Source organism: Malaclemys terrapin, chromosome 8 (genome assembly GCF_027887155.1).
Source record: "Malaclemys terrapin pileata isolate rMalTer1 chromosome 8, rMalTer1.hap1, whole genome shotgun sequence".
Taxonomy (NCBI): domain Eukaryota; kingdom Metazoa; phylum Chordata; order Testudines; family Emydidae; genus Malaclemys; species Malaclemys terrapin.
This window is the reverse complement of record NC_071512.1, coordinates 52,498,377-52,513,711: the sequence shown is the minus strand read 5'-3', so window position 1 is coordinate 52,513,711 and position 15,335 is coordinate 52,498,377. Positions and strand designations below refer to the sequence as shown.

The window sequence follows — 15,335 nt, the reverse complement described above, 5'->3', positions numbered from 1 at the left end:
ACAATCTACCAGGGACGGGTAGACACTTCATTTTCCTGTCCCATGGGGGATGGAGCGAGGGTGGATAGAGTGAGAGTGACAATGAGCACACAGGGCTGGGAGGGAGAGGGAGAGGGAGAGAGAGAGAGAAACGGCTGTTAAATAACAGATGTATTAAACTAATGAAAGCCACTGGATCCAAGCAGATGTCTCAAAAATTTATACATCTAAAATCAATTATATAAAAACTAACTAAGAAGTGCTGATTTCAGAAGCTGCTATCACAAACTGTCCAAAGTATTACAAACTAGGTTGACTCCAAGAAAGTACAATCCCAAATCAAACAGGGGAGCAAAGAGCTCACTCGCTGCCACTTTAAGTGCCAGTGTCATAAAATTGTATTTTATACTTAAAGATACTACTACCGCCAGCTACCTCTACATCTCAGGAAAATATACAACTCTCAACAAACCCCTGACGATTTTCTCAAACAAACAATGCACATTTTATCTCCTTGGATACTGAACTGGGATTGCTTTTTATTCAGGGTGTGATTTTTGGCTTTTGAAAGAGAAATAGTGAAGTCTGAAATAAAAGATCTTTCCTTGCTATCTTTTTTGTTTATTTTAAAATTGCAGAGAGTTTGATTTCTAGGTACAGCAGCATTACCCTAGAACAGAGAACGAAAGCTGCTCTTTAACATGCAGAGAAAGAAAGGGGAAAACACACATTCCAGTCCCTCCTACTGGCATGATGCCTTTAACACATTATAATAATGCCACTGCTGAGGATAGCACGTCAAGTTTGATCAATTTAAAAATCCACAGTTTGATTCCCAGCAGATCCCACCTGCCAGTCTGGGCACCAGAGCAGAAGAAAATAGACATGAGAGAAACACAAAATCACTTAGCCTATTGCTACAATTTAATGAACAGCTGATAGTAAACAGACCACATGCTCTTTCCCACCTTCTGTAGTTTGTTCAAAGTTTTTCCTGTTTTGTTCATTTGTTTGTAACATGATCTCTTCTTCCTTTTTAATTCCTCTCTCCTTAGTGACATGTCTCTTCCTTTTCTCTGTGTTACTTCTGTTTCAGATAAGCTTCTGTTCTTTCTCCTCTTATGCAACAACCCCCACGCCCTGGCAATTTTTTCCCAGTAGGAATAGAAGCTTTCATGACCCCACCCCCTGCTAAGGCTCACATGAGAAATATGTATGAAAGCCACGGGATAGTTCTTGGGAGAGAAACGCGCTGACAGTGTGCTCAGACAAAATTGATTGTGGAATGAAAAATAATATCGTCCCCACCTGATGTTCTAAAATTAAGTAAAAAATTAAAGCCAACTACCACATACAGAAACCAAGAACTAGGTACATGGTTCATGCTAGTACAGGCCTTTAGGTTAACCCCCCCCCCCCCCCCCCCCCGACACTAGCAATGGTATAAAAAAGTAAACAAGCCCATCTATACAGAGATTAATTTGACCTGGTTCTAGAAATACTTAACTATTGGGGAAGTGGAAGGACAGAACAATCTCAGTTTAATAGGATTCCTTAGAAAAGCAATTTGTGAACTAACAGTAATCTCCCTCCGTCCCTCTTTCTCCACACGTGTCCCCACTAAAATGAACAGTTTGATAATGATATAGCACGTTTTATCCTGAAGGATCCCAAAACACTTTACAAACTATCTTCAGCATGACAGAAATGCAGCTATGTCTGGGGTGGAGAGCAACAGACAACAACTGGTGCACACAACACTGTACAACAGCAAGAAGGGAACAATAAAGCCTAGAGCACTGGGATAAATCCATGTTCTTCTTTAAAGAGCCATCAGAATTTTAGTATTTATATAGACAGGCCATGGGCTTTTAAGGTCTCATCCAGTTACAATTCCAGTTCTTGCTTTACATCATTCAGGAATCCTCCATTTCAGCCTGGTTAGAAACAGAGGGCTTACACCACAGTTCCAGTTGTGAAAATGGGTTAATATCCCCGAGACCATGGGTTGGCTGTTCTGTAAATGGAAGTGTTTTCTAGGGACCTGATGAGTTGTCAGATCTGGCTTTGTCAGCCAGGATCCTGCTATACCTGCCATGAAGAAATTTAGATTCTTGAAATGCCAAAGGAACGATCTGATTCTACTTAAAGGAAATAGACCCCCAAGTATGTAGTGAGGATTGCTGTATTGGAGGAGGGATTAACTATACACAGCTACTTGGAGTGTTTTAAAACTCTACCCAATTCCAGTGAGAGAAAATGGCAAGAATAAAGTATACTACTAAGATTGAATTTAAGCCAAATATAAAAAAGAAGAGTAAACCTTGTTTCTAAGACTGAAGAAGCACAGTATATTAAGTTCCCTATACACGTTAAAATATTTCTTTAAACATCCACAGTGAAATTGCTAAGCTCTGTCTCAAACAGATTTCTTCTCTTTTCTATTAAGATTCTTAATAGACTGACAGCCCTCTCCCATTGTGCCATTATCTAAAAGCCTTCTCAAGGCTGATATCAGGCAGAGCAGGAAAGGAACCATAAGTGGTGGTTGATGTATAAGCAGGGAGAGTGCTTAGGGGAAGAGGGAGCAAATGGGGTATCCAAGCAGTCTGTTGCAGGAACTTGAAATGCAATCTGCAAAGTCCTTGTAACAAGCTCTCTCTCATCCAAGGATCATGAAGGTATCTGACATTTACACAAAACAACCCAGTGATTGATGGTGTGACCTATGTGAATTTGGACTATGGCATTGGGTTCTGCCTTTTTGTTGAAATTCCCATTTTGCCAATCTCCTAGAGAATGCTGGGAACTCCAAAATGTGGAGGAAAAAAATTGACATCATTATGCACCAAACTAGCTTTCTGCAGGACAGTGCCTTGAATTGCCCCCAAACTTCCCTTAAAGATGCACGTTATTTAACGCTGTTTTTGCATGCGGGCATACTCAGGAAAAAGAGGCATCCAAAAATAGGCATTTAAGTGCTACCAGCCCATCTGCTATCTCTTCAGCGCTTTCACTCATTTTTCTATCACAGCCATTGCTAAAGCCAGTCACTGCAAGTGACCCCTTCGGTTTCAAAGAATTCTGATTTCTCTTTCTATGACAGACCTTGAAAAATCCACTTTTCCACTCACCGGCAGCCAGCGTTCCTTAGCAGCTTCGGGGGCACTAACAATTTCTGGAGAATATACGCTTTCAATGGATTCAGTTAAGGTTGTACTCTTTATGATTGTGAAAATAACATTCCAAATTTGAACAGAGGATTGTCTGCCTAGGTTTGCACACTAACAGCTTCAGTGCCTCTGCTGCTGCTCACAGCTTTTCCAAATCAGTGGCAGTGACCTCACTAACACTGTGGACAGTTTCACAGTTTCTATTCAGAACCCTAAAGGTAGCAAATGAAATTTTCAAGAATTGTGTCAATTTTGTGTTGCTTGAGAGAGCCATGAGCAGCAGCAGAGAAAAGGCACTGGAGCTATTCACAGGGCAACAAAAGCAGGGAGAGTGCAGTAGAGACCGCCTCCCATCACAGCATTCAGAAGTCACATGGAGAAGGGTAGAGAAGTAGCAGAAACCCTCCTCATACGCAGCCTTCAGAAGACTCCACATAGGGAAGAAGAGATTAAAAGAGATCCTCCTCCTCTCCAACAGCTAGAGGGCTTGGAGCTTCAAATTTCATACACACCTACTAGCCAGAGTGATATGAAAAATGAAGTCTCAAATATGATCGTAGGTCCTGGCAGTAAGTCCTGCTCTCTCCCCCGTCCCGGGAGCCTATGGTAGCAGGAAGGCTAGGTTTAACATCAGGGTGTTGCCTATCAGTTTTTCTAGTGGAACACACTAACTCATCTTTCATATATATCTCTGACTAGCAGTGTCTGGTATATTTTTAATGGACCAAGCTGTCTTCTACTTTTAAAATATACTGTGAAAAACGTGTCATGTCAGGAGGTGCAGCATTTGCTTACTGGTGCATTTCCTTGGGCAGCTGTCAAAACACCAATACACACTCTAATCTGGCTTTGTTGCTTATATCTAATCTATAACCCCCCATGCATGTACTGGTCAGGATGACTTCCAACCCATGATTCTCAGTTATCATGACACAATGTGGAGCCTCTTCTTCCCACAACATTCCTGACAGTCCATGGCCTGGGAAATAACAGCATTTTCTCTGTCTGGAATTATTCAAACTTAGCATTCACCCACTTGCTCAGAAATGTCATGCAAAGCTGCAGCTCGTTCTTAGAGCCTTCTTGGTATGTTTCACGAATAACAGGAACAGAGATATCTTCTGATATTTTGAGACTCCCTAAAGCCAGCCAAAGATGCCCATTAATACTGTCCTTTAGCTCATGGTCACAAAAGCGGGTATCTTACCCAACTGGCACAGTGAGACCCAGAGCACTAGTCAAAAGGTGACCCTCACATCAGATTTCAAAAAAATCAAAAACTTCCTCTAGACCTTTCCAAATGGAAGAGAATTAGCTGCAATGTGCCACCCTTGGCAGGGAGGAAAAGAAAGTTACAAAGCAGAAATTTTCAGTGGCTCGTCTGGTCTTGACTTCATCAGTACCACCGGCAGATATCTCTGTCAAAAATGTGACTGTTCTTCAAATGTAAATATTTGCAGTGACCTCTAAGACCAAAACGAATAAATGCTTCCATCTTTCACTGGGTAATACACAGATGAAGAAGTCTCAAAAATGCATCAATAATTATCAGCCTGCAGCCAGAAGCACTTTATTGGACATTGAGTTGGATCTTAATGGATACTAATCAACACTAGAACATACAGACCTCCCCATCTCCAAGGCTTCTTTTGGGAGTCAGGGATTTGCATGCGACATAAAGGTGCCTGTTAGGAAAGAGATGAACTCCAATGGAGCTCAATAACCCACTTTCCCTCAGTGGCTTTATTATTCTTCTTTTAAACAAATTATCTCTCTGCTGTGCTGTTGAAACACATTTTTGTCTATTTTGCTGATACAATCAGAGCAAGTATAATTCCTTCCTCTTCCCCTGCAGTATAAAAGAGTCATCAGTTAGAGTAAAGGTAACAAGTTATGAAAATAGCCTATATTCTTGCTGGAATAAGTCCAGTTCAGTATCTGAGGCTAGGTCTACACTATACACTTACATCAGCATAACTACGTCACCCAACCCAAGCCCACACATCTACACTTTTTTTTTTTTAGCCCCGTAGCATGACCCTGAATCAGCTGACCCAGGCTCTGAGACTTGCTACTGCGGGTCTTTTTTACTGTGTAGATATATCCTTAGTCTCCAGAATAGTTAGTATTAGGCAAATTTTTCAAGCTCTATTTATAAAAAGATCACAAAGGTGTCTTAACTGAATGTAGTGGAAATGGATGGGCTACTAATCCATGGGCATCTAGCACAGGATAGGGAACTTAAGGTTTTGTCTATACTAGATAAGTGCACCAATGTAATGAAATCAATTTTAAAATCAGTTTAGTTAAATTGGTGCAATAGCTATAATTAATGCACTTAAACCAATTAAACCCATACTTGCATTGGTAAGTTATCAATTTAGCTAAATTGATATCAGCAATAGTTAAAAAGGTGTAAGTACAGTAGAAGTACTGTAGAACCCTGTTTAGCTGACCCTCCATTATCCGGCTCTCAGCACACACAGGTCCAGAAATGGGTGAACACTCCTGTGGCCACTAGATGGCGCTGCAGCCTCGCACTTTCCCATTCTCCTGATTATCTGAATTTTTGATTAATCGATCTGCCCCTGGTCAGACTCCCATTTAGATTGGATAAATGGAGTTCAGTAGTAGGTCTACATTAGGGGTTTGAACTAGTTCAACTACACATTTTTAAATCAATGTAGTTAACAAGTTAAGCCTGGTCTATACTGGAAAAGTTAAGACAAGGGTAGGTGTCATCCTTGGGACAGGAGATCTGCATAAAAGGTGACATTTACAGTTAATTTTCCATCAGCTGTCATACTATTCATTGTAAAAAAACGCCATAAGTGTGCACAAACTAGGTAAATATAAGCAGGCTTCTGAAGCAAGAGCAAGCAACATAAATACAAAAAAGTATGCACAAAATTGAACAAGTCACAGCAAATTCATGCCTGATGCAGAGGGTTGTTATATATCAGAGGAACCCTGAACAGTAAAAATAGGGCTCAGCAAGGTAAGAGCTTCCTTCAGGTTTAAACAGTAGCTTGTTTACAGAACAGATCAAAAACCTGCCCATCCCAAGGAGTCCTGCAGCTTCCCTCTCTTGGAACCAACATCTCTGTTTCTCACTGTAGATGCAAGACAAACACTGGCCACTCTTATAAACTTTACAATCTTTTACAGGGATTTCTTTCAGAAAGGTGTAGTAACACATTTCCAAGAACTCCTCCTCCCACAGATTATGTGCACAGCATATCAAAGTGTTAAGATTGTGTATTCATATTACCATTAATTCCTGTTCTACTGAGGTTTAAGATTTAACCAGATAAATTTGCTCCCTGCTAAAATCTGGCATTTGGTGTATAAGGATTGTGGCCGCAGCATTTAAAAACAAACAAACAAGTCATCTGCCTTTACTTGAGTTATATTGGAGGAAAAACACAGAAGCTTAGCAATTTTCTATATAAGAATAGCTCCAAATGCCAGAGGAGATGTCTGAGAGGTCTAAGCATCATGTTTAAAATATAGAGCCTCCTTGAAGGCACAGTTCTAATCCGTGCATGGTTGGGCTCAGTTCATCATCATTCTGAGGCAGGCAAACTGCATTCTGTACAGTTTAGGTTTCAAATGAGACTTGAGGGAAAAAAACCAAAGTCTTGTCTCTTTCTGCAGACCCCAACAATATCAGGACACATTTTGCGTCAGACAAGAGCTGGCCTTGTGCTGCACAGCAATTTCATACTGCCATCTATACCAAGAGTTACTGCGTTTCAATGGAATACAATTTGTAAAGCATTTTGGGACTAAAAGGTGCTATACAAATTTAATATTTTCTAAAAACAATAAGAAATTATAAATAAAAAGTCAATAAGGTTTAATTAACTTCCCTGTGAATAACTGCAGTTCAACTACTTACAGCTAATAATCACAGCAATAGATGACAGTGAATCAGTGCACCTGACTTTCACACTTGGATTCAAGTATGTGCTACATCAAAAGTTGGGTGCTCTGTCTAGGCTTCAGCAGACCCTTGTTCGTGTCATTAAACTAACCTCCGAGTTTTGCAGTCTCAGCTCCTGAAAGGTTTATGCATTGCGGAGTGTTACTAACATTGTTGCAGGTCAGAACTGAAGTGCAATAGGAAAGCCTTGTGGCTGTATTTGCACAATACCCTTCTGCCGTATATGTGGTGCTAGTCAATTCTCTCAGTTCAGTATTGTTAAAATTCACATACAGAAATGTAGTATTGTGCTTAGTGCATTGATTTCATTAGAACTTATATTGTATCTATTGGAGATCTCTCAATCCAGGCTTACTACATTTTTGGCATATAAGGTTTGTTTTACATACACACTTACAAGATGCTAATTAAAAAAAAGAAATACCAGAAAGTCCATGCTCTCTCGCTCTCTCTCGCTCACATGCACATGCACACGCCAATTTGACAGAACCAAAGCTGAAGCTCCCATTTTTTTACTGCCCCAACCAGACACTTTGTTAGCTGACAGGAGATGGACATTTTGCACATGCCAACAAGGCACAGAAGGACAATTCTGTTAGGAAAAGTCTTTCATCAAGACAGAATATTCGTGGAATACAGACATGGGGAGCTGTATGCTGCAACTCCCCACCTTCACTTTCAAACGGATATTCCTCACAGGCAAAGTCCGTTTCAGCATATTGTCCAGTTAGAAGGCATGGTAAGCCTATTTCTTCAAAACATCTGCCCCTTTCTTAAGTATGCCATTAGCTCAATGCACAGATTTAACCCAGACTGGTGCATTGCAGATTCCTTCACTGACCAGGTCACAAACAGCACTTCTTTTAAAACTGATGTTTTTTTCCAGTCATGAAAAAAGTTGTATTCCTTTATCACGTAATCATTCAAGACACTTTATTGCACAGAAAGGACTGCAACAGACTGGTTCACACAGTAAATGTATTGTCTAAACAGGTTTATTCCTCCATCACAGAAAATATTCATCTCATCTGGAACATGCAAACAGCAAGGCTCGGTTCTGATCATTACAGATACAGAGAATATTATCGATGGGGAACAGCAGTTACAGAATTAATCCTAAACATCATTCTTTAGTTACTGTTCTCTCCCGCCAAGTTTTTTACCTGAAGGAAGAACATGGACTGTGTGTTTCCTTGGTGCAATCATCCTCCAGCTAGAAGTCCTGAGCAGCAGCTTGCAGAAACTGATGGTGGAGGCACATTCCAAGGAGCAATCAAAGTATTACTTAACTAATGTTCTGTTGCTCACACCATTTCCAAGCCCGTGGACACATTCTTTCAAATAGTATTGAGAAAGGATTTCTGGATTGCTGACTAGTCACCTGATGGTATTTTCACCTGATTCAGTACCGGATCTGGAACCAAAACAGACTGGTGCCTCATTTTTACCACTTCTCCCCTTGCACGGTGGATCAGGTGAAAGTGGAATTTTCACTGTTAAAATGAGTTCCACTCTGAGTAATTCACATATGAAAACATCACTAGCTCAGAAAGGATCAATTTAAAAATCCATCAACTGTGTGCGCGCTTGGATGCTTGAGCTGGGGGACAAGGAGTTAAATATAAAATCTGAATGCAAAAATATTAGCTTCAGTAGATTTCACACTTTTGGTTTTTCTGGGTCCTCTGTTTGGGGGCTAAGACCAAAAATTTTAGCTCTAGTATGATGAGGCAGACACCTTGATTAAGGACCTCAAATTAGCTTGGTTTTCATAAATGCCAAACATCCATTCCTTCTGGTTGCATCAATGGTAACTGCAGGTGTTTGGTCTAACTTTAAGCAATCAAGTTTGAAAATTCTGGCTAGGGGATCTGCCTGGGACCCTGGAGTCTAGCAGGTCAGGTGACCTGGGCTCTAATCCTGGTTCTGACATTAACATTGCTTGATATGGGCACATCAGATAGTTCAGCCTCAGTTTTCCCATCTATAGTACAGGGGCAATGATATTTAATAACTTAATAGGAACACTGTGAGGGGTATTTAGAATCCCATGTCTACTACAATGGGACAATGCATCAGCGCAAATGACAACATGACATCTTTTTGATACGCTGTGATGCAAGGCTCTTTGCACTAAATAAATCCACAAAATTTGCCATTTTTCCATCCTCCTCACACTGCCTAGCTTGTCCACCTGCCAATTTTGCCTTCCTTATCCATATCAGTTTTCCTGTTTTCTCCCCACAGGAGTTCAGTAGGTCTCCTGCACCTGCTTTCACCCTACTGCTTATAAGAGAGGGTGCAAGGGGCAGGAAGAGGGAGATCCTTCACAACCAAGGATCTTCCTACAGACAGGGCAGCAGAAAGGGCTGAAGCACTGTCTAAGGAACTGTGTAAGGGGATGGGGGGGACCCATTATGCAGAACTCCTCCCTTCTATAGGAATGGAACCCTGCTCCTGGGTAGCTTAGCTGCAAAACAGGGGAAGATAATTATTTCAATTGTTTATATTATGGTAATACAGAGAAGCCTTTATTAAGGCTCCACTGTGCTAGGCACTGTACACATATAAACAAGACAGCTCCTGCCCCACAACACACACACTCTCTCTCTCACAATAGGTGGGCAAATGTTACATATAAGACAACAATGGTGGGGTAGGGGAGAGAGACAGGGTAAAAGGTGAAGCCACCACAATAGGCACCAGTATCAACACCAAATGCCTAACCATTGTAGAGATATTTGTAGGCATCACAACACAGGTGAGATTTATGGAGGGATCTGGAGGACAGCAATGCTCATTTCTGGGAGGATCTCCTCCAAAAGGGATAGAATGGGTGAAAGCACAAAGGTGCTTGAATGGGTGGGAAAGACTAACAGAGGTGGGCAGGGAGGAGATGGGAATTAACAGCTCAGTAATGTTCAAGAGTTGACAGGTCTGGCAGGGCTGCATCATAGAGCGACTTAAAGTTAAAGATCAACAGTCTAATTGACAAGGCGGTGAAAGGAAATCCAATGGAGGAACTCAGAGTGAGGAAGCTAGCTGCTATGTGGAGCTCCTAAGCCTTCCAGCAGTGGCAGTCTCAGTCCCAGTCCGCCAGACTTAGTCTGTCCCTGCAAGCCTCTGATTGCTTCCCCCAGCACAGTGTTTCAGCCCTCCACACATGGGCATAGCCATTGCTCACCTAGCCAGTCACACAGAACAATAAGCTCCCCTCCTGCAGAAATGGACTGTCATTTCCTGGACTTCAGACCTGTGAGGGAGGAGTAGGTACTTGCTATGCAGAACTGCTAGTGCAGGATCTCCTGATGAGCATTTAGCTTACTTGCCCCAGGACCTCTTATGATTTGTGGCCATTCTGTCCTCCCACCCCCTCCCTTCAACAAATTTAATATTTTAATTGTGTGGTGAACTGTTTGAATGTTATTGCCAAGGGTGGGGAGGTGCAGCATACAGCTCCCCATTAATCTTATGTATACTGAATGATTTCACAACTAGCTAACGTTGCTGCATAATTCTCATTGACTGCAACAGAATGTAAGCATGTACTTAAAGTTAATCACATGCTTAAGTGCCTTACGGGATAGTGATGATTTAAGCACATGCTTAACTATTATCAATTCTATGTATTACAGTAGTACCTAGAGACCCCAATTGAGAGAGATCACATTGTAGCTGGCACTGAACAAACCAAACACTTAGTGAAGGGCAGCCCCTGCTCCAAAGAGCTTACAGTCTAAGTAGATAAAGTGAAGGAGAAGAAACTGTGGCACAGAGCAGTGAAGTGACTTGCCCAAGGTCACACAGCAGGTCAGTGTCATAGCTGGGAAAAGAACCCAAGACTCCCAAGTCCCAGTCCAGTGCCCTATCCATTGGGCCACCCTGCCTCTCACATGCTTCAGGTGCTTTTGTTGAATCAGGGCCATAATTCAGAGTAGTTCCACTGCGTAAATCAGAAGGCCTTGTTATATAAGATAGATCTGATGCAGCATATAGTATTCGGGGCCCTAAGCATAGCTAAATTCCATTAGCCTATAGAAGTATTAAAGCTAATGACAATGACAGAAGTGGGAAAGCCACTTCTAGCATCATTCCCATCGTCTCTCTCCTCTCCTGCAACATTTTGGAATGCAGGAATGTGAATTTGTGGAGCAGAAGTGGCTTTGCAAACATCCGGACAACTGACTGAAGCATCATTTTGCCCCCAAAATGCAAAATTTCCTAAGCGTGCTTTGACTTTGAAGAAGTTCCATGAACCAAAAAACAGACAAATGTTATGAAAAAGAGTTTAAACAGATATACAGAGGAAACATCAGTGTCAGCATCCAGCAACAACAGGCACACTAACATCAATTAGAGGGATTCCACTATATAAGGCAACAATGAAAACTAAGCAGGAAATACCGTTACTTGGACCTAAAGAAAGTACCCTGTAGATGGACCTGCTTCCTGCTTGTAGAGCCAGGAATCTGAGATAGACCCAAACCAAAACCGCAGGTTGGACACTCCTAAATATGAGGGGGTTAAAATATCTATCAGTATTTGACTCTTACCAAATATGAGGGTCTTTGGCCTGCAAACTTGGATCTGATATTTTGATTTGGACTCATCTCTATTAGCAATATTGATCCTACACAATTGAAACGGCAAACTTATGCCAGCATTCCATGGGTGTTTTACTGAGGAAAAAATACTGTACACATGCCCAGATGACTAATCAAACTGCAGTTTCTACCACTACAAATTTTTCTATTTCCACAGACTCTTGTGTTCTCTCATTCTTGTTCCTCTAAATTCAGTTTATAGATTTGTATATGAAGCATCCTAGTTCAGTAGCTATTGGGGCAAGTGGAGAATCTAAGTCACATCAAGTCAGGCATGTTTTAGTTATCAGCCAGAATCTTTTCTATTTCTTAGATTTCCTCCCCCCAACTTCCCTGTTCAGAGCACTGAAGCACCAGACTCATTTACAACAGCTAGAAAGCAAGAGGTTAGACTGTTCCTGCCCTTTTGAAAAATGTAAAACAGAAATTTGATGGTGGTGGGTTGGGATGCTGCAATCTCACATTCAGAAACCCATTTAAATCACAAATGAAATGAACGCAGGGAATTAAGGGTAAATTTTCAAATGCACCTAAGTTATTTAGGAGTTTAAGTCCCATTTGAAAATGTGACATAGGTACCTAACTGTCTATGTCACTTCTGAAAAGGCTATTTGGATACTTTTGAAAATATTATCCTTAATCTCTAGTCATAAAACCCCAGAGTTTGGCACAATGAGGCAGCTTCTCCCATCTGGGAAAGGGTGAGATAGCAAAGGCTGAGGTGTATGTTTAAAAAGGTGTTGGAATCTACACAGCCTATTCATGCTTGACCTGCCTCTCTAGCCAGTGCTATTAATCCCTCTTTTAAAGAGCACCAAAATTCAGAAAATTCATAGATAAAGATAAGGTACTTTGCTTCAATAGGTCCAAATCCAATAGTCTTTAGTTTCTATCCTCCAAAGGACTTCATATCTCAATGGATTTTCCTCATTTGCATCAATTACAGCTTTTCTAAGCACCAAGGAATCTTGAGAATCAACTTTGTTTTGTCTTGCTTCCAATTAGATTTTACAGACAGACTGTGTTGTTACTAATTACAGGTTCTCCCTGGTATGGTAATTCTTTCCAGATAACTGAAGCACTAATTAGAAGAGATTTTTGCCTTTTCATTTCCCACCCCTTGGAATACATTTGACAGATGTTGTCAAAACAAGGTTTTTCTTCAAAATGCCACAAAAACTACCCCCCAAATTATATCTAAACTTTGTAGATTTTATTTTGTGCAGTGGTTTGTTTTGCATTTGATTGTGTGTATGTTTGGGGGACAGGAGAAACATAGGACCCCTACTAGAAACAGATCAGTGATTCTGTGCTAATGATCTGGCACGTGTTATGAATCAGTGAAATTAATTTAGGCTCTTTCTGTATGGTTGATTTATAAATACCAATATGTAATTATAAACCATGAGAAATTACTAAGAACATAACCTTTCTAAAGAAGAGTTATAAGCTACCGAATGACAGGACCTAAAGTAATTATAAGGAAAGTAACAGTAAAAGAGGAAATTAAGAAGATACACTAATTCAGCCTGCTTCATGAAACTCATCCTTAAACTTCCTGTGTGGGTGCCAGCACTGGAGGCTCATATTGCCCACCATATGAAGATTAGCACATCAGAGACTTATGTTTTAGTGGACTGGTGTTAAACAAAACAATGGTTCATTTTTAGCAGATGAAACAGTATGATATTTAAAATGGAACTACCTCTGAAGCTATGTGCTCCCATGGTTGAGATCCTAGTGCGTAAGGGAGATATTGAGGGTCTGCCCGTCCCCTCCATAAACAGTTTTTAATACCACACACAGTGTTATTCATTAGCTATTTTCACAGCGGAGTTTAACTGGTTTTAACCTAGCGCAGGAAAGCCTTAGTTACACACAACCTGTGTAAAACAAGTACATAGAATAACCATGTGCAGTCTCTGCATAAATTGGGTAGCTTTCCTTTCAATAGACATTCCTTTAATATTTAGGATGAGCCAGAGGGTGAAGCTTTTTACACGCAACATACTTCTATGCATTATGACCAAGGCTGTGAGTTTGTCATGGAGGTCACGAATTCCGTGACTTTCCGGAACCTCCGTGACTTCTGCAGAGGCTGGCCTGGGGGCCGCCCGAGCAACTCAGGCAGCCCCTGGGCTAGCCGCATCAGCTGCTGCTGGGGCAGTCTCTGGCCACCATGCTCCCCCTCCCCAGCAGCAGCAGGAGTTTGGGTGTGGGAGGGGGCTTAGGGCTGGGGGTTAGGGTGCAGGAGTGGGTGAGGGCTCTGGGCGGCGCTTACCTTGGGGGGCTCCCTGGAAGTGGAAATATGTCCCTCCCTCCCTCAGGCCAGGAACCGCAGCTAATGGGAGCTGTGGAGCCAGCACTCGGGGCAGAGGCAGTGCATGGACCGCCTGGGAACTGAGCGAGGGACACATATCGACACTTCCAGGGAGACACGCGGAGCCGGTTAGGGTAAGGAGCCTGCCAGCCCCACCAACCCCTCCCCCCAGCACCAGTGGGGGTCCCAGGCCGCCCCCCGCACTCTAGCACCCAAGGGCCGCCTCCTCTCCCCTCCCCCCCAAGATTTAGGAGGGTATACAGTACAAGTCATGGAAAGGTCACAGGCCCTGAATTTTTGTTTACTACCTGTGACCTGTCCATGACATTTACTAAAAATACCTGTCACTAAAACATAGCCTTAATTATGACCAATCCATTGATTATTGTTTTTGTTCTTTTCAAAATAAACAAGATGCCCACCTTCATGTGTGTTATCTTTGTGCCTGCAACAGATCTGCCCTGGGCTTCAGTTTCTTATCTATAACATGGACAATATATAGTTACATACTTTATAGGATTGGTGTTAGGATGTTTCCACAGTGTTCTGATCACAGACAGCGGTATGAATCCTAAGAATCAGTATTATTCCTAGTCATGAACTGAGCCCAAAGCATATGCATGGTCTCATCATATAGTAATATAACAATGTTTTGTCAATTGCTAAAGTCAATGAAAGGTTGGTTCAGTACAGTATCTGAATGTGTTCTATAAAGGCATAACTGTAGCACTGCAGTTAACTGATTACATAATGATTCTCTCATTTCTTATAGTCAAGCATGTACAGTAGCCTTACTTATAGGAAAAAAGCAAATACCATTGCCATCCATTAACCTTCATAATAGATCCAGCTGTAAAATAGATCCAGCACATCTCTGGATAGTAACTTCAGACACTCTCATAAGCTATAACGTCTGCTGTTCCCATGTCAAACACATACTTCCTTAGGACTAGCTAGATACTCTAATCTGCTCCGCACAGCAATTTCATTGCTGGATAGTTTATCTGCCCCATTGTGCTTTACAGCTTTTAGTGTCCATTCAAAGACTATTTCAGTCCAGCTGTTATCTGTATTGCTGGTGATACACTCTGCCCATTGCCATCTGTTTCCTTTTCTTTACAATCATTCCCAGTGCTTTACTTCATTGGTTTGCCCTCTAGCTCGCTGTCTTGTTCATAAAAATATACTTCTCACCGTTCTCTCTACACCACCCCAGCTTCTTCAATCAGCAGGTATTTTGTGATGACTGATAAACCATATCTCTAGTCAGCGTGTGAAAAGTAAACAAAAGGAACCTGATCTACTGCAGAGTG

General features: G+C 41.6%; 1 protein-coding gene and 1 long non-coding RNA gene across 10 annotated transcripts in view; one reads left to right on the top strand and one right to left on the bottom strand.

The window, feature by feature from the left end:
- The window catches only part of RASAL2 (RAS protein activator like 2), a 274,328-nt gene that overhangs the window by 99,371 nt on the left and 159,622 nt on the right, over positions 1–15,335 (bottom strand). Inside the window, exon 1 of one of the 9 annotated variants that reach the window (XM_054037202.1) lies at positions 948–1,001. The exons of the other annotated variants lie outside the window; for them this stretch is intronic. Within the exon in view, the coding sequence (XP_053893177.1) occupies positions 948–999 (52 nt within the window). The 5' untranslated portion in view covers positions 1,000–1,001. Of the gene's footprint in view, positions 1–947; positions 1,002–15,335 lie in introns of those variants that run through there. 9 annotated transcript variants of the gene reach the window in all.
- The window catches only part of LOC128841787 (uncharacterized), a 61,092-nt gene that overhangs the window by 33,124 nt on the left and 12,633 nt on the right, over positions 1–15,335 (top strand). The gene's annotated exons all lie outside the window — the stretch shown is intronic.